The sequence below is a fragment of the Zootoca vivipara genome, chromosome 12 (genome assembly GCF_965207765.1).
Source record: "Zootoca vivipara chromosome 12, rZooViv2.hap1.1, whole genome shotgun sequence".
Classification (NCBI taxonomy): Eukaryota; Metazoa; Chordata; class Lepidosauria; order Squamata; family Lacertidae; genus Zootoca; species Zootoca vivipara.
In genome coordinates this window covers 41,669,371-41,695,045 of record NC_142595.1, presented here as the reverse complement: position 1 = coordinate 41,695,045, position 25,675 = coordinate 41,669,371, and the positions used below count along the sequence as shown (strand labels likewise).

Below are 25,675 nucleotides of genomic sequence, written 5' to 3'. Positions count from 1 at the left end.
TGTGTCCCTCCAATCAGTTTTATCCATTATACAAGGTAAAGGTAAAGGTAAAGGGACCCCTGACCATTAGGTCCAGTCGTGACCGACTCTGGGGTTGCGTGCTCATCTCACATTATTGGCCGAGGGAGCCGGCGTACAGCTTCCAGGTCATGTGGCCAGCATGACAAAGCCGCTTCTGGCAAACCAGAGCAGCACATGGAAACGCGGTTTAACTTCCCGCTGTAGCGGTTCCTAGTTATCTACTTACATTTTGACGTGCTTTCGAACTGCTAGGTTGGCAGGAGCTGGGACCGAGCAACGGGAGCTCACCCTGTCACAGGGATTCGAACCGCCAACCTTCTGATCAGCAAGCCCTAGGCTCAGTGGTTTAACCACAGCGCCACCTGGGTCCATTATATCCATCGTACAAGACCCTGCCAAATTTTGAAAGTATGCCCATTTCGGGTCAACAGAACAAATGTGTAAAAAACAGGAATGGGAGATGATCCCAATTTCCAGACCATATGCATGTTTGTCATTTATGTAAATGAGAGAGGGCATGCAATGCCTGGTGGGTGGCCAAGGGCATATCTGACTAACAGGATTCACTACATAATGTATATGAGTAGTTTGAAAGAATTCTGCAACTATTACTTTGTCTCTTCTCTTCCTCCATTCCCGCTTTAGCTCATTTACGGCTCTGCTCCAGTGATGAATGATAAAAGCCCAGGGCTTCGCTTCTACCAGATGGCAGCCCCAGAAGCCCTTCAGTATAAGGGAATTCTCTCTTTGCTTCTGCATTTCAGGTGGACGTGGATTGGAGTCATTGCAACAGACAATGACAATGGAGAAAGATTTGTGCAAACCATTTCCCCAATGTTTACCAAGAATGGTGTCTGCTTTGCATTCCTAGAAAGAATCCCCAATTTTACTTTTATTTCTGAAATTTTTGGCATGGTAACACAGGGGGCAATAATAAGCAATAAAATTTTTAGCAGCAAAGCTAATGTAGTGGTTGCCTCTGGAGAATCTTATTCCATGGCAACTTTTATGGTCCTTTCATACATATCAAACCATGATGACATAACAAAGAATGTAAAAAGTAAAGTATGGATAACAACAGCCCAGGTTGAGTTTGCTTCATTTGTCTTTCAAAGGTATTGGGATTCAGGAATATTCAATGGCGCTATAACCTTAGAAATTCACTTCAGAAACCCACCAGGATTTCATCAGTATGTTCTGCACAGAAACCCTTCCAGCACAGATGGGGACGGTTTTATCAGGGACTTCTGGCAACAAGCCTTTGAATGTGTACTCCCAGATATCAGTTCAGACAAGGTTGAGGTGAATATGTGCACAGGAGAAGAGAAGCTGGAGAGCCTTCCTGGATCACTTTTTGAAATGAGCATGACAGGCCACAGTTACAGCATCCACAGTGCTGTCTATGCCATGGCCCATGCTTTACATGCCATGTCCACATCCAGACTCAGACACAGAGTAATTGCATATGGAGGGAGTGGGAAGAATCCAAATCAAGAGTTTTGGCAGGTAAAGGCTGAACATCCTCAACTTGCAGAGCCCTGTTCCTTCCTGACAATGTATGGGTTCCCAAAATGCTTTCAGCTTGCTCTTTCCTCTCAGAGGTCAAACACTTGCACTAGTGCATGAGGAAGAGGAACCCAGAATTGAATTTATAATTCTGAAAACAAAGTAAGAGGTGGCACTGATATGATAGTATCCTAGAAGATTCCCCGTATATTGTTCGGCTTGCAAATGGCAGTAGACCCTATGGGAAAGGGAAATGATGGTTGTGTCCTTCTTTGAGCAGGTACTGCCCTGTGTTCGAGCAGAAAGCATTGGTATGAGGGAAGCTTTACAGCCCAGTGAGGTGCCACTGCATTCATATATAGGAAGTAGTGGTAATGGTTGAGAGAGATGTTCAGCATTCCCTCCATCCCATATCAACAAAATCCTTCCTTAGAGCTGGTGGATACACACCACTGCCGTGTCTTCCGAGATGTTCGGGGGCGGGGGGAGAGAGAGAGAGAGAAAGAAAATTGATGTGTGAGAGAAATTGTGTGAAAGAAAGTTTATTGACTCTCTCCATGCTTGGACCTGAATCCACTGGCAGTTGATGGAATCACACACACACCCATTTGTTGTAGGTTCTTCCCACAGAAAAAAGAACTACTCCATCCTGGAAGCTGCAATCTTTTCCAAACCCTTGTCTTTTCTGTTTTCAATCTAGCTCCATCACTTTCTGAGAAATATCTCATTTAACAATACGGCAGGAGATGTGGTCTTCATCAACCAGAATGGAGAGGCAGCATCTAGCTTGGATATTATGAATTGGATTATATTTGCTAACAAAAGTTTGCAGAGAGTGAGAGTTGGGAGGATAGATCCGCAGGCTCCACCAGACCAATCATTATTCCTTGATGAAGATGCCATCACATGGCACAGTTGGTTTAACCAGGTAGAGTTGCATTGTTTGCTAATTCAAAAGAAATTCAGTATTGAATAAGCAATCATTATCCACTTGCAGGTCTACTCACTGTCTTGAGTCGTAAATTGATGAGTGGTGTATGACCAACACATCCAGGTAAAGATTAAGAGCCAAAAGCTTACTACTAGAAGCCACACACAGATTCAAGGCAAATATTTTATTAATGAGGATACAAAACATTTTACTACCGTACAAAATGCAGTTAAGCAAGGCTAACAGTGTAAATATTCCTTAGGTTATCCTAGTTCAAATGAAAATAAGAAAAACTAGATTACCTCACCTTAATCCCAAACATTTGCAGACCCCACTACAAGTGCATCCATGAAAATGTGGGTTTTGCATCACAAAATTCTTCATTTGAATGTGGGTCATTAGGTCCAGGTGAAATATCAGTTTTTCTATGAAAACGCCTGGAGACAGGAGGGCAGGTTTTCTTCCAGTCAAATGGAGCCTCTGGGTTCATTTCCCCAGCACAAGAGGCTATACATGCTCAGAGACCATGAAACTTTGAAGTGGATTTGGAACACTTTCCCTGGCAGCATCGGATGGGTCCTAGAAATTGCTAATAATAATAAGAAAAGGAGCAATGGCTCTTTTTATAGCCATTACATATTACTGAAATGCTGTGTCAGTTTGGTAACTTAGAGAAAGGACCAAGAACATAAAGGATTAAAAGTCTATTGTTGAACCTTCTGCTGTTTCATTTATGCATTAGACTCAGCCTCTTTCGGTCTGTACTGAGAGTTGTCTTCCAGGATCCAGCAAGAAAGTGAAGGAGGGACAGCCCCCTTGCTGCTATGATTGCATCCCATGTGCAGAGGGGAAGATTGCAAACCAGGATGGTAAGAGAAATAAATATATTAAATAGATTCAGACTCAGCACTTAGCATTAAAAGGTGCTGTAAGGATGGCTGAGTTGAAGATTCAAAAGAGGAGATGATCTACTGTGTGTGATCCTACCTCTTTGTGATCATTGCCCTTCAGATAGTCTAAATATGTTAATCATATGAGAATGACTATGCATTGAGAGTAGACAGGTGATATGTGATTCAAATCAAATGTAGAAGGGGCTTTACATTCTTTGACTTACAGAGGCGGCAACCAGGCTACTGTAATGATATGTTACAAAATCAGGTGGAGGAATGACCCTGGCTCTGCAGTTTATAGACCAATAGCTCTGAACCAATTATATACAACAATACCACATTACAGAGTATCAGACATTATGAAATATGTGTTTTAATTTGAGCAGAGCTCTTTTCTTCTCAGACAGAAAGTCAACATCGGACCCAACAAGGTGATATGAGCTAAAGACCATTTCCTTATTTTCTCCAGATATGAATGACTGTAATAAATGCCCAGACAAAGAATATCCAAGCAAGAACCGGAATGCATGTCTACCCAAGGATATCAGCTTCTTGTCTTATGAAGAACCTTTGGGAATCAGTTTAGCTTGTTTCTCTCTTTCCCTTTCCTTGATCACAGCTCTTGTACTAGGTACATTTATGAAACACCACGACACACCCATTGTCATTGCAAACAACCGGAACCTCACCTACGCTCTCCTCATCTCTCTCCTGCTCTGCTTCCTTTGTGCATTGCTCTTCATTGGCCGACCAGAGAAGGTGACCTGCCTCCTCCGACAAACAGCTTTTGGCATCATCTTCTCAACCGCTGTTTCTTCTGTCCTGGCAAAAACTTTAACTGTGGTTTTGGCCTTCCTGGCTACAAAACCAGAATCCAGGATGAGGAAATGGGTGGGGAAAGGACTAGGCCACTCCATTCTCCTTTCCTGCTCCATGGTTCAAGCAGGGATATGTACTGTGTGGCTGGCAACCTCTCCCCCATACCCAGATGTGGACATGCACTCAGTGACAGAAGAAATCATACTAGAATGTAATGAAGGGTCTGTGACAATGTTTTACTGTGTCCTCATCTACATGAGCTGCCTGGCAACTGTAAGTTTTGCTGTGGCTTTTCTCGCCAGGAAGTTACCAGACAGTTTCAACGAAGCCAAGTTCATCACTTTCAGCATGTTGGTCTTCTGCAGTGTTTGGCTGTCCTTTATTCCTTCCTATCTGAGCACCAAAGGAAAATATATGGTCGCTGTGGAGATCTTCACCATCTTAACCTCCAGTGGTGGGTTGCTGAGCTGCATCTTTGCCCCCAAATGTTTCATAATCATTCTGAGGCCAGAGCTGAACAATAGGGAACAGCTAATTAGGAAGAAAAATTAAAGAAATAATAACCTGCACTTTGCTGTATTTTGTGCTTTTCTTTTTATGTGCAGTAGGATATTTGCAAACAAGTGTTCAGCAGTTGTGTTATATAATTTTTTCTAGACATGGTCATTAATGTTAGCCAATCATAAATATTGTCTATTGAATTCACTCGGGAGCAGGAAGGGAAAAAACGCTCCCAGATGCAGGAAGGGAAAAATGCTCAGCTACGCTCCCAGATGCACCCCTTCCCACCAAAAGCCTTTGCTAAACTGTAAAGCAGTTAAAAGGCAGAAAATGCCCAATTAGGAAGTAATCAGCAAAGAAAAAAGCCTCCGAAACAAGACCCCCCCCCCACAGGTACAAGCCCTGATCCCCGAACGTTACCACTCCCAGGGAGAAGGAACCTATTCCGCTTCTGTGGACAAACCAGGAAAAGCCGAAAGGGGCGAGCGGCGAGGTGCTGCCGGCTCAAAGCCCAAGGTAGTCAGCTGAGCGAAGGAGGACTGGAGGCAATAAGGATGGATGACTCAGGGCTGCCGTGGCTGTTTGAATGCAACTAAACCCCGCCCCCAAGCCAGCCCTATTGGCTGGGTGCAGTAGGCAGGGCGTGGCAGCTGGGACGGCTAACGCAGGGAACCGGCTCCCGCTCACAACTCCCCCCCTTTGAGAGGCTTTGCCGGAGAGACAGCCAGGGAGGGAGCGGGGGGGGAGGACGGGGAGCCGCTTTTGCCATGCTTGTTTTTTGCTTCTATTTTTTGCTCCGGCCCCGCGCTGGGTACGCCCATGAGGGGGTCTGTGATCTGCTTGTGTGTATACAGTCTCTCTCTCTCTCTCTCTCTCTCTCTCTCTCTCTCTCTCTCTCTCTCTCTGTGTGTGTGTGTGTTCATGCATATGTAGGGTGACCATATATACTACTAATTCACATACTGTTTCATTATCTAGTCTTCTTTTACACACCTGTGAAATATGATATTACAAACTATTTTTGAATGGGATACTGAACTGAAAAGCAGTCAATGTTATTGTCTGAAGCAGATGAACTGTAAATGTGGCATGTAACTCTCAATACAGGGTGCTGACTCACCTCTACCAGCACATCCTGGCCTTGGTATTTGCTGTAAAGGAGATCAGTGTAACTCCCCAGATCTTGCCAAACGTCACCCTGGGCTTCCACATTTATAACAGCCATTTCAGTGCAAGCTGGACCTATGAAGCCTCAATAGAGCTTCTCTCCAGAAGGACCAGGGTCATCCCGAACTATAAATGTGATGCTGAGAACACTCCAATAGCAGTCATTGGGGGACCTAATTCTAATGTCTGTCTTCACATGATACCCATCCTGTCTACCTACAAGATACCACAAGTAAGATCTAAATGCATTCACATCAGAATTTCACAGAATTTACATGCAGCCATTCTCTGAAATTCAAACTTACCCTGATTGTGGAACGCATGTATTCAGTCAAACAATGTGTCCAAAAATGCACAGATTAAGGTAAAGTGTGCATAAAAATGCACATTTGTAAAAATAACATTATTTTGGTGTATTTGCAAAAATGTGCATATAAGGCAAAAATAGTATATAAGATTTGTATTTTAGTCAGTAATGAATTTTCATGAGGTTTTAAAAAATGCTAGTTGATGTGATTGTATGGAGAATTAAACATAAGATTTAAAAACACAAAACTGGGATAAATATTGACAGATCCATGCACACATCAAACACAGGGAGAGAGCAGTCAAGAAGGAGTTGCAAGGACTTTGCATCAGATTCAGTCAAAGCTAATTTGGGTGGAATGAGATGAGTTAGGTAGAGACAGTCCCAGATTCAGTCTGGCCCCCAGGAGTGCTCTCAGGCTTTCAGGGACAGGGTCTTGGGTAGGAAGATTTGTCAGCACGTGACTGTACCAAGCAGTTGACTGAAACACACATTCAGATGGAGCAGTAGAATCCCCTAGGCAGAGCATCTGGTGAGTTGAGGATTCAGTCCTGATAGTTGCAGGCGCCTGCTTCACCAGTGTGTTCTTTGCAGGGAATGCACAGGGAAAGTAGACCCCGGCAGGTAAGCAGAGAATTCAATCCTGCAATCTGTAGGATCTGCTTCACCAGTATGGTCCCTGCCAAAAATGAAAAGAAGGTGACCCTGGCAGGATTGTATCCTCTACTCACCATTGGAAAATTCACTCCTGCAGCAGCTATTTCTGATATTTTGAATCACTGTGAGTTTGTACTGTTGTTGTTGTTGTTATATTACAATCACAATAACAACAACAACAACAATGCTGTCATTATTGTGAGCAGCTTCAAGATAAAAATTTGTTCCTTCAACACAAATTTTAAAATGCGCTGCTGTCTCTGTTTGGAAAGCAAATGCGAATATTAGTTCAAAATCACAAGTCAAATAAATATGTTCCTTCCAGGGAATGTGTTGGCAAAACAGTTTCCAACAGGACTGAATCTACTGCTGTCTGCAGTGTCATAGTTTTAGTTCAGCCGTGCCTTTGTGTGATATTGCCTCTCACTGATAGAAGCAATGGGCCTTCATTCACATTAATCCCCCTTATATAAGCATTGAAGGGTAGATTGGATTTCTGTAGATGTTTGGATATAATCACAACACTTTGAGAAGCCTATCATGAAAAATTCAAACACAGAACACAAATACGCACAAGCAAATGTTTTATATTGAGAATCACTTTCTCCCTCTTACTTCTTTTTAAAAATCCTCAGCTCAGGATTGAATTCTAAAATTCCCTTGCACAAAGCTTTCATGGGATCATAATCCTGAACCTTGGATGTATTTTCACCATGTTCTATGATAACATAATTAGAACATTTATATAAATTTCCTTTTTATTTATATTATTTAGCTCCACCACATTCTCAAAAGTATTTCATTTAACAACAGTGCAGGAGAAAAGGTGCACTTTGATGAAAATGGCAAATTACTTGCTGACTTTGACATTATAAACTGGCTCATGTTTCCAAATCAGTCCTTTCTTAGAGTCAAAATTGGGAAGATAGACTCTCTGGGTACCCAGGAAAAATCGTTCATCATTCATGTGGATGCCATTGTATGGCCCAACCAATTTAACCAGGTGGGTTCTCTGCACTTTTCAGGGTTCATTCCATCACCTGCCAAATGGTCAGGAAGAAGATAGTTACCCAAACGGCTGTTTCTCAGTATTCTGTAAATATAGTGAGCCTTGTTCAATCTGAACATTCATATGCCACTTAATGTTCCTTCTGCACTTACAAGGATTCATTAATTCAGAGCGGTAGCACCAACATTCTAGAACCCACCTCCAATTAATATTAGGCATGCTCATTCACTGTATTTGTGGGGGGGGGAGCTAAAACCCCATTTCATTCATTAAGCATGTGATGGCAGGATAGGCAAGTACCAAGTCTCCACATTGAACACTACTGTCAGCTGATTGAAGTGGGTGGCACTGTGGTTAAAACCACTGAGCCTCTTGGGTTTACCAATCAACACGCCAGTGGTTCAAATCCGTGCAATGGGGTGAGCTCTTGTTGCTTGGTCCCAGCTTCTGCCAACCTAGTAGTTCGAAAGCATACCAGTGCAAGTAGATATATAGCTACCACTGTGGTGGGAAGGTAAATGGTGTTTCCGTGCGCTCTGGCTTCCATCATGGTGTTCTGTTGTGCCAGAGGCAGTTTAGTCATGTGGCCAAAGCTGTGGATAAACGCCAACTCTCTCGGCCTGAAGCGAGATGAGCATCGCAACCCATAGTCTCCTTGACTGGACTTAACCATCCAGGAGTCATTTACCTTTACCTTTTTACCTACACAAATACATGAGAGGGGGGAGAGAGAGAGATGGAGCAGAGGAGAGGGAGAACTCACTACTCACACATTTAACATGTGGGCACTCAGCTTTATGTGCTTGGCAAAATTAATAAATAAAATTTTTAAAGGGGGTGGAAGTCTTGGGGGGGGCATCCCACCCACCACTGAATCCAATATGTTATTATTTAACCAAACCAAACCAAAACCCTCTTATTTATCACAAAGTGCCCAGAGTTGTTGAGCTTGGGGGTGTGTGCAAAAGTTGCTTTGCTTTTGGGGGGGATACCCCAAAGCTGTTGCGCTTTTGGGGGGGGGAGAGAACAGAATTAAATGATGAATAATACCTTCGCTGGAACTAACACGCAGCACCAACATATTCTGACAAAGCGCCAAAAAAGCCAGCACAGAACGGGTTAAAAAACGAACGCTGTTACACCCAATCATAGTCTGCCAAAGCGCATGGGGAAAAAACAGCACAGAAAGGGTTAAAAACGATCTTTGGCTACCAGCAACAACAACAACAAAAAAGGATCCTGGTTTTAACAGCGGAGACAAGCTCTAGCGGAGACAAGCTCTAGCGGAGACAAGCTGTAGGAGGAGCGGAAGAACAAATGGGGGGGGAAACAACAACAGCGCGAATGGGCCGATGGGGCGTGTGTCAACAGTGAGGGCTCTGTGTCTCACGTCTGACACGTGTGTCATAAGTTCGCCATCACTGTCCTAAGGAAAAGTGGGACATTTGGGGATCAAATCAGGACATCCCTGGAAAATATGGACGCTTGGAGGGTTGTAGTCTGCTGAGATTTAATTGCATTCCACCAAAATATTGAAGTAGTTTATGAAATGTGCATCTATCTGCATTATTTCCACAAATATGACATTGAATGAGAGATATAGGGGGGAAATGTGGACTAGGGCCAACAGACACTTGCCTTGTGGGAAGGAAGAACAGAGCAAAATACCACATCAGCGCCTGGTTTAGTTGGGTAAAGACAGAGCTAACTGAACAAAGAAACATTCGGTGCTCACTGCTGTTTCAAGGGGCTGGTAGTTTTGCCTTGTTTTCTAAATATTGTTGAATGCTTTGAAGAGTCAAGTAAAAAATGGGATATAAAACAAAAAAGCCTTTCCCCCTACCACCACTGGACTCTAAAAGTCTTCAGTAAACAGGTTTTTGTTTTGTGTTTTCAGACATGGACGACTGTTTTCAATGTCCAGAAGATCAGTACCCAAACATTGGCCAGGATATATGTCTTCCAAAAGATATAAGCTTCCTGTCTTACAATGAGCCTCTGGGAATCAGTTTAGTCACTTTTGCTCTTTTATTGACTTTCACTACAGCTTTGGTTGGTTTTGTTGTTGTTTAGTCATTTAGTCGTGTCCGACTCTTTGTGACCCCATGGACCAGAGCACGCCAGGCACTCCTGTCTTGCACTGCTTCCCGCAGTTTGGTCAAACTCATGTTTGTAGCTTCGAGAACACTGTCCAACCATCTCGTCCTCTGCCGTCCCCTTCTCCTAGTGCCCTCAATCTTTCCCAACATCAGGGTCTTTTCCAGGGAGTCTTCTCTTCTCATGAGGTGGCCAAAGTATTGGAGCCTCAGCTTCACGATCTGTCCTTCCAGTGAGCACTCAGGGCTGATTTCCTTAAGAATGGATAGGTTTGATCTTCTTGCAGTACATGGGACTCTCAAGAGTCTCCTCCAGCACCATAATTCAAAAGTATCTATTCTTTGGCGATCAGCCTTCTTTATGTTTCAGCTCTCACTTCCATACATCACTACTGGGAAAACCATAGCTTTAACTATACGGACCTTTGTCGGCAAGGTGATATCTCTGCTTTTAAAGATGCTGTCTAGGTTTGTCATTGCTTTTCTCCCAAGAAGCAGGCGTCTTTTAATTTCGTGACTGCTGTCACCATCTTCAGTGATCATGGAGCCCAAGAAAGTAAAATCTCTCACTGCCTCCATTTCTTCCCCTTTTATTTGCCAGGAGGTGATGGGACCAGTGGCCATGATCTTGGGTTTTTTTTTATGTTGAGCTTCAGACCACATTTTGCACTCTCCTCTTTCACCCTCATTAAAAGGTTCTTTAATTCCTCCTGCCCTCGTATGGATGGTGGTTTTAGTGGTCTTGCTGCTGAAACTGATTTCTTACATGGGACTAAGCTTCCATGGTTTTTTTAATCACTTGTAAAATATGGTGAATTTTACAACAATATCTTTAGTAGTTCTTTGAATTAAAGGAGGAATTAAAGAACTACTAAAGATATTGTTGTAAAATTCACCATATTTTACAAGTGATTTTTTAAAAAAACCATGGAAGCTTAGTCCCAAGTAACTGCTACGCGTAGGTTTGCAGTCATGTTACGTGGCTGGTGTGAATCCAGGTCTGCTCAGTCAAATCCCAGGATCCTGACTACACCATACTACATATCGGTTTCTCCATTGGATACAAGGTCTTCTATGAAGAACTTCTAACTTCACCAATACACCACTGGTCCCTTAATATGTAATTAAGGAAATTAAAAATAACAGTCCTGAATATGCGACAAACACATTTCCTTCAGCTATTCCACAGGGAATCCCTAGCAATGAATACCTAGATTCCTCCTTGGTTATTAACAGGTCTATAATTAAATCTGCTGCTCCTCAAAAATCCCTCTGCATTTTCACTGGCAACTGGCAACATGACACAAAGGATACTGCAATTTAACCAGGATTCCTTAAATAGTGTCTGGGATACTCTCAGATTGCATCCTCTCAGGAAACTTAACTATGATTCAAATGAGACATTTTTTAACTTGGAGAAGCTCATTATACTATTGCCAGAGAAATCATGGTTTCTGTGTAGAACAAACAGTTGCCCTTCTATGGATGGTGGTTTTAGTGGTCTTGCTGCTGCAACTGTTTTCTTACAAAGTATGTCAGGCTCACATAGAAAGATGCAGGCTACAAAGTCCACACCGTCCACTTCAAACGTACCATCAGCCAGGAGAATTCCTCATTGGTGGCATTATTTCCCAGGGTGGCTTCATCTCCTCTCCAGCAACATTCACTGAGGAACCCCCACCAGCGCTGCCTGAAGAGCTTGTGTGAGAACTAAGTCACTCATTTATTACTGCAGAGAAATGATCAAACCTAGAGTTGCAGCCTCAGCATAACAACTTAGACCGCAAACGTCTACCGATTAACCTAGTGATAACCAGTTTCGATTTCATTGGGACATATGCTGATGTAAAAATACATAGGAATGTTTTCTGAATTAAGATAATTCTCTAGAAGCTCCCATTTCTTGATAGGGAAATGAATATAAATGTATTGAAATGCATACTGGTACATATTTATGTGTCTGAGACAGCCCTTTTGAACAGCCGATTTTGATAGACTTTATTGAAACAGGAGTGTTAGTGAAAATGAATGAAAAAGCCTTACAGAACCGGAATGCTCATATTGTTTCATTTCCTGATCTTAGGTTAAAGTTTGTTTCACAATGATGACATATATTATGAAGTAGAGAATTCTGGTAATTACAGCCACCATCTCTGCCTCATGAGTAAGGAAGGGGTCATTGGCAGGAGAGAGCTCTGAAACTTTGAAAATTTCAGGAAAAGACTTCAGATGTTTCAAAGTTCCTATGAGCACCAGATGAGCAACCTTTGGTCTAGATACCATTGCCCTTAACTGAATGGAGAACTTGGAGAAAACAAAGAAAATGAATTTCTATAGGGACAAATGTCAGGTTCTGCACTTAGGCAGAAAATACCAGCTGCACAAATATAAGATGGGGAACACCTGGATTGCCGGTAGTACACCTGAAAAGGGTTGTGTCGGCATCAACAGAAGCATAGTGCCTCAATAAAACAAAACAAAAAACCCAGAAGAGATCTCTTCTGCATTGCACAGAACACACCTAGTGTATTGTGTTCAGTTGTGCTAACCAAAATTTAAGAAGGATACTGAGAAGCTACAACATGTGCAGAAGAGGCGGACACATATGTTCTAGGGTCAGAAGCCAAACCTTATGAGGAAAAGTTGAGGGGGGTTGGTATGTTGAGCTATGAAATTAGAAGACTGAGGGGATATAGGATAGCCATTTTCAAATATCTCAAGGGCTGGCACCAGGAAGATGGAGCAAGCTTGTTTTCTCTTGCTTCAGAGGGTAAGACCAAAACCAATGGATTCAAGTTGCAAGACAGGAGATTCTGTGTAAACATGAGGAAGAACTTGCTGATTATTAGAACTGTTCAGCAGTGGAATGGACAGGGAGTTAACTTCACTGAACTCTATATGATTAACTATTCCTAATTATATCTGTTCCTTCTGATACTGTTTACAACTCTCATTCTAGGGTAGTGCCTAAGCTTTACCAGCACATTGTGGCCTTGGCATTTGCAGTCAAGGAGATCAATGAAGACCCTCACATCTTACCCAATATCACCTTGGGGTTTCGCTTATATGACAGCTATGACAATGCAAGGAGCACATATCTTGCCACACTGCTGCTTTTATCCAGGGTGGAGAAATTTGTCCCAAACTACACATGTGATGTTGAAAATAATCTGGCTGGGGTCGTTGGGGGACTTAATTCTGAAATCTCCTTTTATGTGGCAACAGTGTTGGATATCTATAAGATTCCACAGGTAAGACAGTACCTCTCTTAGCTTGCATAGAGAATGAGGCGGAATTCACAGCACCAGTTCAGAGTGTATCCCCACTTCAGGGCGAGGATGAAATTGGGGGCAGAACCATGCACTCCACCCTCACCAGTCATTTTTGGATATGAAGCATTTCCTGCTTAATGAGAAGGGTATCTGAATTGAGTTGTGGGGGAATTGCTTACAGGATAAAAATTCACAAGGAAGTCAAAGTACAATAATTATTCCTCTTCAGAACACCACACCCAATATGTGAATGCTTAGGGGGAAAGGGCTTTCAAATTAAACACACTCTGGAGTTATGGCAAATTGCAGATAGAGTCCAGTTCTGCAGGAGAACAGCAATAGTATTGAGCAGCTGGTTCCAAAGTGAAATAAATGTTCATAGACAAAGTCTAAGAAGTCTTGAGAAAGAGGCAGAAAGGGAAGTGTGCTAGGATATGTGCATAATTAAGACAAAAAAAAAATCCAGCAAGAAATGTGTATCTGACCCAAGTTGCAATTCTGATGTGGCTGCAGTAAATAATGTCTAACAGATTGAGGTTGAATCCTGACAAGACAGAAGTACTGTTTGTGGGGACAGGAGGCGGGCAGGTGTGGGGGACTCCCTGGTCCTGAATGGGGTAATTGTGCCCCTGAAGGACCAGGTGCACACCCCGAGAGGCATTTTGGACTCACAGCTGTCCATGGAGGCACAGGTCAATTCTGTGTCCAGGGCAGCTGCTTATCAGCTCCATCTGGTACGCAGGCTGAGTCCCTACCTGCCGGTGGACTGTCACGCCAGAGTGGTGCATGCTCTAGTTATCTCCTGCTTGGATTACTCACTCTACATGGGGCTACCTTTGAAGGTGACCCGGAAACTGCAACTAATCCAGAATGCGGCAGTTAGACTGGTGACTGGGACCACATAACACCTGTCCTGAGAGATCTACACTGGCTCCCAGTACATTTCCAAGCATAGCTCAAAGTGTTGGTGTTGACGTTTAAAGCCCTAAATGGCCTTGGCCCTGTACACCTGAAGGAGCGTATCCACCCCCACCGTTCAGCCCGGACACTGAGATCCAGCGCTGAGGGCCTTCTGGTGGTTCCCTCATTGTGAGAATTGAGGTTTCAGGGAACCAGACAGAGGGTAGCAGCACACGCCCTGTGGAATGCCCTTCCATCAGATGTCAAGGAAATAAGTACAGTAGCTATCCTAATTTTAAAATACATCTGAAGGCAGCCCTGTTTAGGGAAGCTTTTAATATTTATTGCTATATTGTTTTAATATTCAATTGGGAGCCACCCAGAGTGGCTGGGGAGACTCAGCCAGATGGGCAGGGTATATATAATAATTATTATTATTATTATTATTATTATTATTATTATTATTATTATTATTATTATTACTCTGTTTAGGGCATGGTGTGTCCCTCCAGTCAGCTTTGCCCTGCCCAATTGGGAAAGTACACAAAGGGGATTTCTTTGTTTTTTTAAGAATATAATAGGGGAAATGCCCCTCTCAGGTCAACAGAACAAATGTTTTACAAGCAGGAATGGAATATGACCTCAATTTTCAGCCCATCTGCATGTGTGTCTTTTGTATGAATTGGAGAGGGCATGCAATGCCTGGTGGGTGGAAAAGGGCATATCTGACTAACAGGATTCACTACATAATATATATGAATAGTTTAAAAGAGCTCTGCAAATATTACTTGGTCTCTTCTCTTCCTCCATTCCCACTTTAGCTCATTTATGGCTCTGCTCCAGTGATGAATGAGAAAAGCCCAGGGCTTCCCTTCTACCAGATGGCAGCCCCAGAAGCCCTTCAGTACAAGGGGATTCTCTCTTTGCTTCTGCATTTCAGGTGGACGTGGATTGGAGTCATTGCAACAGATAATGACAAGGGAGAAAGATTTGTACAAACCATTTTCCCAATGTTTACCAAGAGTGGTGTCTGCTTTGCATTCATAGAAAAAATTCCAAAATATAGTTTATTTCTGAAATTAATGGAATGCTAGAACAGGGTGCAACAATAAGCCAGAATATTTTTAGCAGCAAAGCTAACGTAGTGGTTGCCTATGGGGAATCTTGTTCCATGGGAACTTTTAGATGGCTTCCTTACCTATCAGAACATGATGACATAAGAAATAATGTAAGAAGTAAAGTATGGATATCAACAGCCAAAGTTGAGTTTGCTTCATATGTCTTTCAAAGGGACTGGGATTCAGGAATATTCAATGGTGCTATAGCCTTTGAAATTCACTTCAGAAACCTACCAGGATTTCATCAATATGTTCTGCACAGAAACCCTTCCACCACAGAAGGGGACGGTTTTATCAGGGACTTCTGGCAACAGACCTTTGGATGTGAATTCCCAGATATCACTTCAGACAAGGTGGTGGGGAATATTTGCACAGGAGAAGAGAAGCTGGAGAACCTTCCTGGATCACTTTTTGAAATGAGCATGACAGGCCACAGTTACAGCATCCACAGTGCTGTCTACGCCATGGCCCATGCTTTACATGCCATGTCCACATCCAGACTCAGACACAGAGGAATGGTGTACGGAGGGAGAAGGAAGAATCCAAATCCACAGTTTTGGCAGGTAAAGGCTGAACATCCTCAACTCACGAAGCCCTGTTACTTTCTGACACTGTATGGGTTCCCAAAATGCTTTCAGCTTGCTCTTTCCTCTCAGAGTTCAAACAGTTGAACTAGTGCATGAGGAAGAAGAACCCAGAACTGAATTTATAATTCTGCAGACAAAGTAAGAGGTGGCACTGATATGATGGTATCCTAGATGATTCCCTGTATATTGTTCTGCTTGCAAATGGCAGTAGACCCTATAGGGAAGGGAAGTGATGGTTGTGTCCTTATTTGAGCAGGTACTGCCCTGTGTTTGAGCAGAAGGCATTGGTATGAGGGAAGCTTTGTGGTCCCATGATATCCCATTCCATTCAAAGATTGGTTTCTGATCATCTCCGTTGCCAAACGTTTCAGTTCCCAAACATTGAAAGCGCAGATTAAGTGTTCCGGTTTACAAACCGGAATTGAAAGAACCAATAGGTATGACTCGGAAATCAAACATTTCAGAAGTTGAAAGTCCTTCCAGAACAGATTACATTTGAATTCCAAGGTTTGACTGTACCATCCTGTGTGTGAAGAGAAAGCATTTGTATAAGGGAAGCTTTACAGCCCAGAGAGGTGCCACTGCAATCATATATACTAAGGTGAGGTAATGGTTGAGAGAGATGTTCAGCATTCCCTCCATCCCATATCAACAAAATCCTTCCTTGGAACTGGTGGTCACACACCACTGCCGCGTCTTCCGAGAAGTTCAGTGAAGGGGAGGAGGAGGAGTAGAGAGAAAAACCTCGCTACTCACACATATTTAACTTGTGGACTTTCATAGGTAGACGGGTTGTAAGGAAGACTGAGAAAGAAAATGTGTGAAAGAAAATTGGTTGACTCTCTCCAAGCTTGGACCTGAATCCACTGATAGTTGACTGAATCACCCCATATCATTTGCTGTAGGTTCTGCTCATAGGGGAAAATGCTCCTCCGTGCATTCAACTGCAGTCTTTTCCAAACCCTTGTCTTTTCTGTTTTTAATGTAGCTCCATCACTTTCTGAGAAGTATCTCATTTAACAATACGGCCAGAGATGTGGTCTTCATCAACCAGAATGGAGAGGCATCATCTAGCTTGGATATTGTCAATTGGATTATATTCACCAACCAAAGTTTGCAGAGAGTGAGAGTTGGGAGGATAGATCCACAGGCTCCACCAGACCAATCATTGCTCCTTGATGAAGATGCCATCACATGGCACAGTTGGTTTAACCAGGTAGAGTTGCATTGTTTGCTAATTCAAAAGAGATTCAGTATTGAATAAGCAATCATTATCCACCTGCAGGTCTACTCACTGTCTTTTGAGTCGGAAATTGATGAGTGTTGTATGACCAGAGCATTCAGGTACCAGATTAAGAGCCAAAGGTTTACTGCTAGAAGACCAATATTTTATTAAGGAGGTTACAAAACAGAAGAACCCTTTTATTACAAAATAAAGTTAAGAATGGCTAACAGTGTGAATAGACTTTAGGGGGATCCTACTTCAGATGAAAATAAGAAAAGCTAGGTTTTCTCTCCCTAATCCAAACCATTCACAGACCCCACTACAAGCTGCATCCAAGCAAATGTGGTTTTTGCATCACACAATCCTTCATCTGATTGTGGGTCATTAGGTCCAGGTAGAATATCAGTTTTTCGGAACTCTACTCCAGGCAGCATCTGATGGGTCCAAGAATAGGTGTAGCCACCTGCACCAAAATCAGTTCTAGAACTGTCTACTCAAAAGTATCAATTATAACAAAATTAACAGGGAAACTACTTCAAAGTGTACCTTAATACAGTGTTTCTCAACCTTTTTTGGGCCACGGCACACTTGTAAGTGAAAAAAATCACGAGGCACACCACCATTAAAAAAGTTAAAAAATTTAACTCTGTGCCGCCCTGTATTATAATTATGACTGTAAGAAACACTTGCCAAATATTGCTTTCCGGCAGGTTAGTGTTGAGTATTGGCGGCCGCCAGGCTCGTTTGCACTGAGCTTTGGTAAAGAGGAGGAGAAATATTGCTTTCCGGTGGGTCAGTGCCAAAGTCACGTGACAATGTAAATCGCCCTTCTTGTCGCTCTTTGTATTGCAATTACACATTACTGAAAGTCTGTGTCAGTTTAGTCACATAGAGAAAGGCCCGGGATCATAAAGGGTTCCAAACTCATTAGTCTCTTGATGACCCTTCTGCTCTTTCATTTATGGATTAGACTCAGCCTCTTTCTGTATGTACTGGGAGATGTCTTCCGGGATCCAGCAAGAAAGTGAAGGAGGGACAGCCACCTTGCTGCTACGATTGCATCCCATGTCCAGAGGGGAAGATTGCAAACCAGGATGGTAGGAGAAATAAATAGATTGAGAGGTGTTTGGGCATTGATTCCAATTATCAAAAAAAATTCACCTTGTAATGTTATCTGTATAGCCATCATTCTTCCATCCTCATCTTTAAATAACTGTTTAGCATTGCATATTCCTGTTGCATAAATTACCACACATCATTTTTTGTCTTGTCTAATGCTATGAAATCCATCCCGAATCTTTTATTTATCAATAGTTTTCTATGTTTTCTTGCAACATGAGTTTCTTGCAAACCAGTAATATCCAAATTTTCTCCTTGTAATATGTGTTCAATTTTATTCCTTATTAATTGATTCTTAGTCCATTTACATTCCAGGTTAAGATTTTCACATTCATTTTTGGTTTTATTTAAATATTTTATAAACAGTCAATTGATATCTTGTTGCTTATCTTCTTCCTGCCATTCTTCCTCCTTTCCAGTCGAATCTGTTTCTCCTCCTCCACCAAGTGCTTCAGGTTTTTTCCTTCCCAGTTCTTTCTCATATTTCCTCCAGAACTTCTCCATGTCTTGTATACTTTTACATCTTTGTTTTTTCCCTTTATATGTGAAAGAGACACCTTCAGAGAACTCCCATCAGTATGTGATCTTGTTGGAGAAGGTTGTATAGAGAGAGTAGTGAGAGGAAAGGATTTGTACTGTTTATTGTTTTTCCAAAGATTCAAGTTTGTATATATTCTGGAGACTGCTGTAAATAAAGTTGTACATAGTGGCAGTGAGTTCCTGCGTCCATTCTACTTGCCAACCTTTTTTGCAGCCAAGAACCTTCCTGTGTATCTGCGCATACTCTGCTGTGTCCAACCGGTTTTAGTTGGCAGTTTACATCAGGTTCAGCCTTGCTGGCCTTCAACAATCTCTGATATAATTCTCTCTCTTATGTCCTCCTCCTCCTCTGGGATCCCTCTATAACGTAAAAACAGCTCCTTTTGCTGCATCTCCATGTTGCCTCCTGTTTTCAGTCATATACTCTTTTATCTTTTCCTGTTCCCTTTTCATCTTTTTTCCTTCTGCTTGTGTCCTTTTTCTGGTTTTCTCTAAGCCTTGGGGTTTTTCCCCTTAACTCTGGCATGGATTTTTGTTAAATCTGCCATCTTTGTCATAAATTGCTTAATCTGTCCCATTAATCCCTCCACAGTCTTGGTGTTCTGTTCTATTTTCCCAGACATTTTATCCAATTGGTCTGTATTTTCTCTTAAATCTTTTCCCCCCCCAAATCCATCAAAATGTCTGCAATAGCCACCTTTGTTTCTGTCTCTATTGCAGATCCCCTTCCTGTCTGTGTGGTCACTTCCTGACACTGATTTTGACTTTGATTTTCAAAAAGAAACTTTTTTTCTTATATTAATTTCCCTTAAATTATTTTATGCATTTACTCTTATGTTTCCCTCTTTTCCTCTGGGACCCCTGCTTCCCCTGTTTCAGTTCCTGCCTTCCTCTCCTTTGTTTAAGAGAGGTAAAGCAAATTCAAATGGATATAGCCAGGGAAAAAACAACTACCGTATTTTTTTTCCATTCCTGCAATTACTTCTTTTCACCACGAGATGTCCTCCTTTCCTTTCTTCTCCTCTCTCCTCACCCGCTCCTCCCTCCTTTCTTCTTTCCCTTTCCTTTCTGCTTCCATTGTTGAATCTATATGGTGTTTCCTGTTAATTAGTTAAGTGAGGTTATCCTCTAAAGCGGCTTAGACTGCCACCATTGGTAATCCGGGGGGGGGGGGGGGGACTGAAGCAAAGGGTAATGAAGAAAGGGGAAAATAAAAAAAAGGTCTCAAAGTCAAAATATTCTTCCGCTTTCTTCCCCAAGCCTAATCCACCGTTGCTGGAGCCTGAGGCTTCTCATCGGGAGTTTGTCATCATTAATAGTGCTTTTCGCTCAGACTCGACCCCACCCCGTTCACATCTTTCAGAGCCTCAGAAAGAGTTTGGAGAGCACAAAATTCAGCGCCACTGAAACCAGTGCCCAGAATTCCCTTTTGAGCCTCTTCTAGGGGTTCACAGTGCCTTTGTGTTTCCCCCTTTCACCCCTTGATGATCAAGACCCGCCCTCCGCAGCCATTTGCAATACCCTGGAAGTCCTAGAAGGGGCTATTTCAATCCTTATTAATGAATGAACACAGGCTGCACCCAGGCTAGTGTAATGATACGTTACAAAATCAGGTGGAGGAAATAGCCCTGGCTGTGCCATTTACAGACCAAATAGCTCTGAACCGATTAAATCCAACAATACATTACAGAACATCAGACAGTATTAAACATGTGTTTTAATTTGAGCACAGCTCTTTTCTTCTCTGACAACTAGTCAACATTTCAGGAAGCTGACATGATATGAGCTAAAAGTCATTTCCTTATTTTTTTCCAGATATGAATGACTGTAATAAATGCCCAGACAAAGAATATCCAAGCAAGAACCGGGATGCATGTCTACCCAAGGATATCAGCTTCTTGTCTTATGAAGAACCTCTGGGCATCAGTTTAGCCTGTTTCTCTCTTTCCCTTTCCTTGATCACAGCCCTGGTACTAGGTACATTTATGAAACACCACAACACACCCATTGTCATTGCAAACAACCGAAACCTCACCTACGCTCTCCTCATCTCTCTCCTGCTCTGCTTCCTTTGTGCATTGCTCTTCATTGGCCGACCAGAGAAGGTGACCTGCCTCCTCCGACAAACAGCTTTTGGCATCATCTTCTCAACCGCTGTTTCTTGTGTCCTGGCAAAAACTTTCACGGTGGTTTTGGCCTTCATGGCTACAAAACCAGAATCCAGGATGAGGAAATGGGTGGGGAAAGGACTGGGGTACTCCATTCTCATTTCCTGCTCCATAGTTCAAGCAGGGATATGTACTGTGTGGCTGGCAACCTCTCCCCCATACCCCGATGTGGACATGCACTCAATGACAGAAGAAATTATACTAGAATGTAATGAGGGGAATGTGGCCATGTTTTACTGTGTCCTCATCTACATGAGCTTCCTGGCAACTGTAAGTTTTGCTGTGGCTTTTCTCGCTAGGAAGTTACCAGACAGTTTCAACGAAGCCAAGTTCATCACTTTCAGCATGTTGGTCTTCTGCAGTGTTTGGCTGTCCTTTATTCCTTCCTACCTGAGCACCAAGGGAAAATATATGGTAGCTGTGGAGATCTTCTCCATCTTAGCCTCCGGTGTTGGGCTGCTGGTTTGCATCTTCTTCCCAAAATGTTATATAATCCTTCTGAGGCCTGAGCTGAACAACAGGGAACAACTAATAAGGAAGAAAAATTAAAGAAATAACAACCTGTCCTTTCCTGTATCTTGTGCTCTTTTCTCTGTGTACAGTAGAATATTTGCAATTACGTATTCAGCAGCTGCCTTATATGATTTTTTTTCTAGATGTAGTGAATGATGATAGCCAGTCATAAAGATAGTCTATTGAATTTACGCTGGAGAAAAGTGTGTGCAGGGAATTAACCTCTGGTGCTCTGAAAAAGTCATTTTCTGTGTTAGGAGACCAAGAAGCTGTCAGCTCCCAGGAATCCTGACAAAATTAAGTGACATTAATTTCTCATCCCCAAAACACGTAAGAACCCTGATGGGCATGGGGTTTGCAAAAGACTCCCTTTTCTAACTATCTCTGTGGTGGCTATAATTTATGATTGAGAAAAGTTTCTCTGTTTGCTGGTGGGAATTTACATTCTGTGATTGAGCTGCTTTATGGCTTTTAATAGAAGGTAAGGGAAGTCAATCATTAATGGGCTGAAGTCAGAATAAAATGTATTCTGATCAGTGTGGTGCAGTGGTTAAGAGCGGTAGTCTCATAATCTGGGGAACCGGGTTTGCGTCTCCGCTCCTCCACATGCAGCTGCTGGGTATAGGTGTCAAGTTCTCCCTTTTCTTTGGTTTGTTTTAACATGCGTTATAGATTTTAATGACTATTTGTGATTTCATTTAATAACATATATACAGCTGCATTTATGTTGCTCACCGGTTTGGTGGTCTTTGATGATGATCTAAAAAGTGTTATATAAATAAACCACACTGTGCCATAATGTGAGCCAAGGACTCAAGTCATGGTGGAGGTTCCAAAAGTTCACTGCATTCACAATACTCTCTAGTGCTCATGATATTACCTAAAACATTATATTCTAATATTTATGGACAGACCACCTCTATTGTTTAATGCACATTCTTTTGGTTTATTTTAAAATATGTTATTGACATTGTTCAACATATGGCAAGTACAAGTCATCAGCTCCTGCCCTGGAAGGCAAACATCTGAATATATTTTTATATGCTGATGACATGGCTGTCATGGCACTTACTCAAAGGGGTCTACACAGCATGCTGGAGGGGCTCGCAGCTTATTGTTCCCAAAACTCTTTAAAGATAAATTATGACAAAACAAAATGGTGGTGTTTACTAGAGCTCGCCACACATTTAGATGGTCTTTAGATGAACACATAAATGAACAGTGTCCGTTTTTAAAATATCTTGGTATTACTTTCCAAGCTACATCTAGCTGGCTTGCCCACTTCAAGGCTGTAACCCTTCTAACACGTAGGACAATCGGTACTTTGCTCAGTTTTTTTTAATACGAGGGGAGGGCAACTGGTGATCCCGGCACTAAAAGCTTTTGTTGGAAAAGTGATTCCCCAGATGCTATATGGGGTAGAACTCTGGGGATGGAATCAGAAGCTGCTGGAACGGCTTGAAATCTTCCAAAAAAATTATCTCAGAAGAATTCTAGGCCTCCCTCAGGGTACTCCAGCAGCTTTCCTAAGAGTGGAAGTAAAATTACCTTCTGTGTCTGCCAGGGCCCACTTAAGATTTCTGTGTTTTATCACCAACCTCACAGATGCCTCGAACACCTCATTGGCTAAACAAGCCTTTGTATCTTGTTTAGGATCTTCATCAAACACAAAGAAACTCATCAAAGCCAACAATCGGACCCTCACCTATGTTCTCCTCCTAGCCCTCATTCTCTTCTTCCTCTGTCCTTTGCTCTTCATTGGCCAGCCCACAAAAATAACCTGCCTCCTTTGACAGACTGCTTTTGGAGTCATCTTCTCAGTAGCAGTGTCTTGCATCTTAGCAAAAACAATTATAGTGGTTCTAGCCTTCATGGCTACCAAGCCAGGGACCAGAATGAGGAGATGGGTGGGGAAACATGTGTCCATCTCTATTGTTCTTTTCAGCTTCCTTGTTCAAATGATTATTTGCAGTGCCTGGCTGATAGTTGCTCCCCCACTCCCTCATTTAGACAAGCACTCAGGGACTAAAGAAATTGTACTGCAGTGTAACGAAGGATCAGTCACCATGTTCTACTGTGTCCTAGGCTTCATGGGAATCTTGGCCATGGTTAGTTTCAGTGTAGCCTTCCTAGCCAGGAAGTTACCCAACAGTTTTAATGAAGCCAAGTTTATCACCTTCAGCATGTTGGTTTTTTGCAGTGTGTGGCTGTCCTTTGTTCCTACCTACCTGAGTACCAAGGGAAAGTATATGGTGGCTGTGGAGATCTTTTCTATTTTGGCCTCTTGTTTTGGATTATTGGGCTGTATCTTTTCCCCCAAATGTTATATCATTTTGCTAAGGCCAGAGTTAAACAGCAGGAGACAGTTTATTCTAAGAAAGAATTATTCTAAGAAAGAATTAAAGCATGAACAAGTCAATAGAGCAGGTCATGTAGCTTGTCTCCCTGACAAAGTACCCTGATACCAACAAGGAACACAGACAGCTATGTGGGCATGAACCATAGCAGAGCCACTCTTCATTCTTCTCTGAATTTAATGTCTCCCCCTCCCCCCATACTAAAGTTTAAAAAGGAACCCTTAGGAACAAATAATTTAAATTTTGAATGGAAAGCTAAAGGTTTCATTTCAGACTACTAAAGATATTGTTGTAAAATTCACCATATTTTACAAGTGATTTAAAAAACCGATGGAAGCTTTGTCCCAAGTAACTACTATGCGTGCTGTTGCAGTCATGCCACATGGGTGTGGTGAATATAGGTCTGCTCAGCCAAATCCCAAGATCCTGACCACCATCCTAATTTTTGGGATCTCCATTGGATACAAGGTCTTCTATGAAGAACTTCTGACTTCTAACTTCACCAATACACCACTGGTCCCTTATTATATAATTAAGGAAATTAAAAATAACAGTCCTGAATATGTGACAAACACATTTCCTTCAGAAATTCCACAGGGAATCCCTAGCACTGAATACCTAGATTCCTCCTTGGTTATTAACAGGTCTATAATTAAATCTGCTGCTCCTCAAAAATCCCTCTGCGTTTTTACTGGCAATTGGCAACATAACACAAAGGATACTGCAACTTAACCAGAATTACTTAAATAGTGTCTGAGATACTCCCAGATTGCATCCTCTCAGGAAACTTAACTACGATTCAAATGAGACTTTTTATTGTCTTGGAGAAGCTGATTATACTATTGCCAGAGAAATCATGGTTTCTGTGTAGAACAAACAGTTGCCCTTGTATGGATGGTGTTTTTAGTCGTCTTGCTACTGGAACTGATTTCTTACAATGTATGTCAGGCTCACATAGAAAGATGCAGGCTCCAAGGTCCACACCGTCCACTTCAAACGTACCATCAGCCAGGAGAGTTCCTCATTGGTGGCATTGTTTCCCATGGTGGCTTCCTCTCCTCTGCAGCAAATTTCACTGAGGAACCCCGATCAGTGCTGCCTGAAGAGCTTGTGTAAGAACTAAGTCACTCATTTATTACTGCAGAGTAATGATCAAACCTAGAGTTGCAGCCTCAGCATAACAATTTAGGCTGTAAACGTCTACCAATTAACCTAGGGATAACCACTTTTGATTTCCTTCAATATACGCTGATGTAAAAATACATAGGAATGTTTTCTGAATTAAAATAATAATCTAGAAGCTCCCATCTCAATAGGGAAATGAATATAAATGTATACTGGTACATATCTATGTGTCTGAGATAGCCCTTTTCAACAGCCGAATTTGATAGACTTTATCTGAATAGGAGTGTTAGTGAAAATGAATTAAAAAGCTTTACAGAAGCTAAATGCTCATATTGTTTCATTTCCTGATCTTAGGCTAAAGTTTGTTTCACAATAACGATATATACTATGAAGTATAGAATTCTGTGAATTACAACCACCATCTCTGCCTCATGAAAAAGGAAGGGGTCATTGCGGGAGAGAGCTCAGAAACTTTGTAAATGTCAGGGAAAGACTTCAGATGTTTCAGGGAAAGACCCCAGGAGTTCAAAGTGCCTATGGGCACCACACTAGCAACCCTTGGTCTAGAAACCATTGGCCTTACCAGAATGGAGAACTGGGACAAAACTAACAAAATGAATTTCAGTAGGGACAAATGTCAGGTTCTGCACTCAGGAAATACCAGCTGCACAAATTTAAGATGGGGAACACCTGGCTTGCCAGTAGTAAATCTGAAAAGGGTCAAGTCTGCATCAACAGAAGCATAGTGCCTCAATAAAACAAAACAAAAAACCCAGAAGAGATCTCTTCTGCATTGCGCAGAACACACCTAGTGTATTGTGTTCAATTGTGTTCAGCACAATTT

The 25,675-nt window shown here is 42.2% G+C and overlaps 2 protein-coding genes across 2 annotated transcripts; both read left to right on the top strand.

Moving 5' to 3' along the window:
• Positions 1–672: 672 nt before the first annotated feature.
• LOC132592970 (vomeronasal type-2 receptor 26-like) lies at positions 673–4,722 on the top strand. Its single transcript, XM_060281277.2, has 4 exons — positions 673–1,527; positions 2,228–2,455; positions 3,201–3,327; positions 3,821–4,722. The coding sequence occupies exons 1-4, from the start codon at positions 691–693 to the stop codon at positions 4,720–4,722; spliced, it is 2,094 nt and encodes a 697-aa protein (XP_060137260.2). The 5' UTR covers positions 673–690.
• A 10,891-nt stretch (positions 4,723–15,613) lies between these two features.
• LOC132591135 (vomeronasal type-2 receptor 26-like) lies at positions 15,614–21,385 on the top strand. Its single transcript, XM_060281276.2, has 4 exons — positions 15,614–15,760; positions 16,773–17,000; positions 17,980–18,106; positions 20,484–21,385. The coding sequence occupies exons 1-4, from the start codon at positions 15,614–15,616 to the stop codon at positions 21,383–21,385; spliced, it is 1,404 nt and encodes a 467-aa protein (XP_060137259.2).
• The last annotated feature ends 4,290 nt before the right edge of the window (positions 21,386–25,675 follow it).

What these genes read in the sequence shown, in the direction of transcription:
- LOC132591135 (XM_060281276.2), top strand. Translation starts at nt 15,614, where the DNA reads ATGAGCATGACAGGCCACAGTTACAGCATCCACAGTGCTGTCTACGCC. An exon ending in CAAATCCACAGTTTTGGCAG is followed by an intron (nt 15,761 to 16,772) that starts GTAAAGGCTGAA and finishes TTTTTAATGTAG; the next exon opens with CTCCATCACTTTCTGAGAAG. An exon ending in GAAGATTGCAAACCAGGATG is followed by an intron (nt 18,107 to 20,483) that starts GTAGGAGAAATA and finishes ATTTTTTTCCAG; the next exon opens with ATATGAATGACTGTAATAAA.
- LOC132592970 (XM_060281277.2), top strand. Translation starts at nt 691, where the DNA reads ATGAATGATAAAAGCCCAGGGCTTCGCTTCTACCAGATGGCAGCCCCA. An exon ending in CAAATCAAGAGTTTTGGCAG is followed by an intron (nt 1,528 to 2,227) that starts GTAAAGGCTGAA and finishes TTTTCAATCTAG; the next exon opens with CTCCATCACTTTCTGAGAAA. An exon ending in GAAGATTGCAAACCAGGATG is followed by an intron (nt 3,328 to 3,820) that starts GTAAGAGAAATA and finishes TATTTTCTCCAG; the next exon opens with ATATGAATGACTGTAATAAA.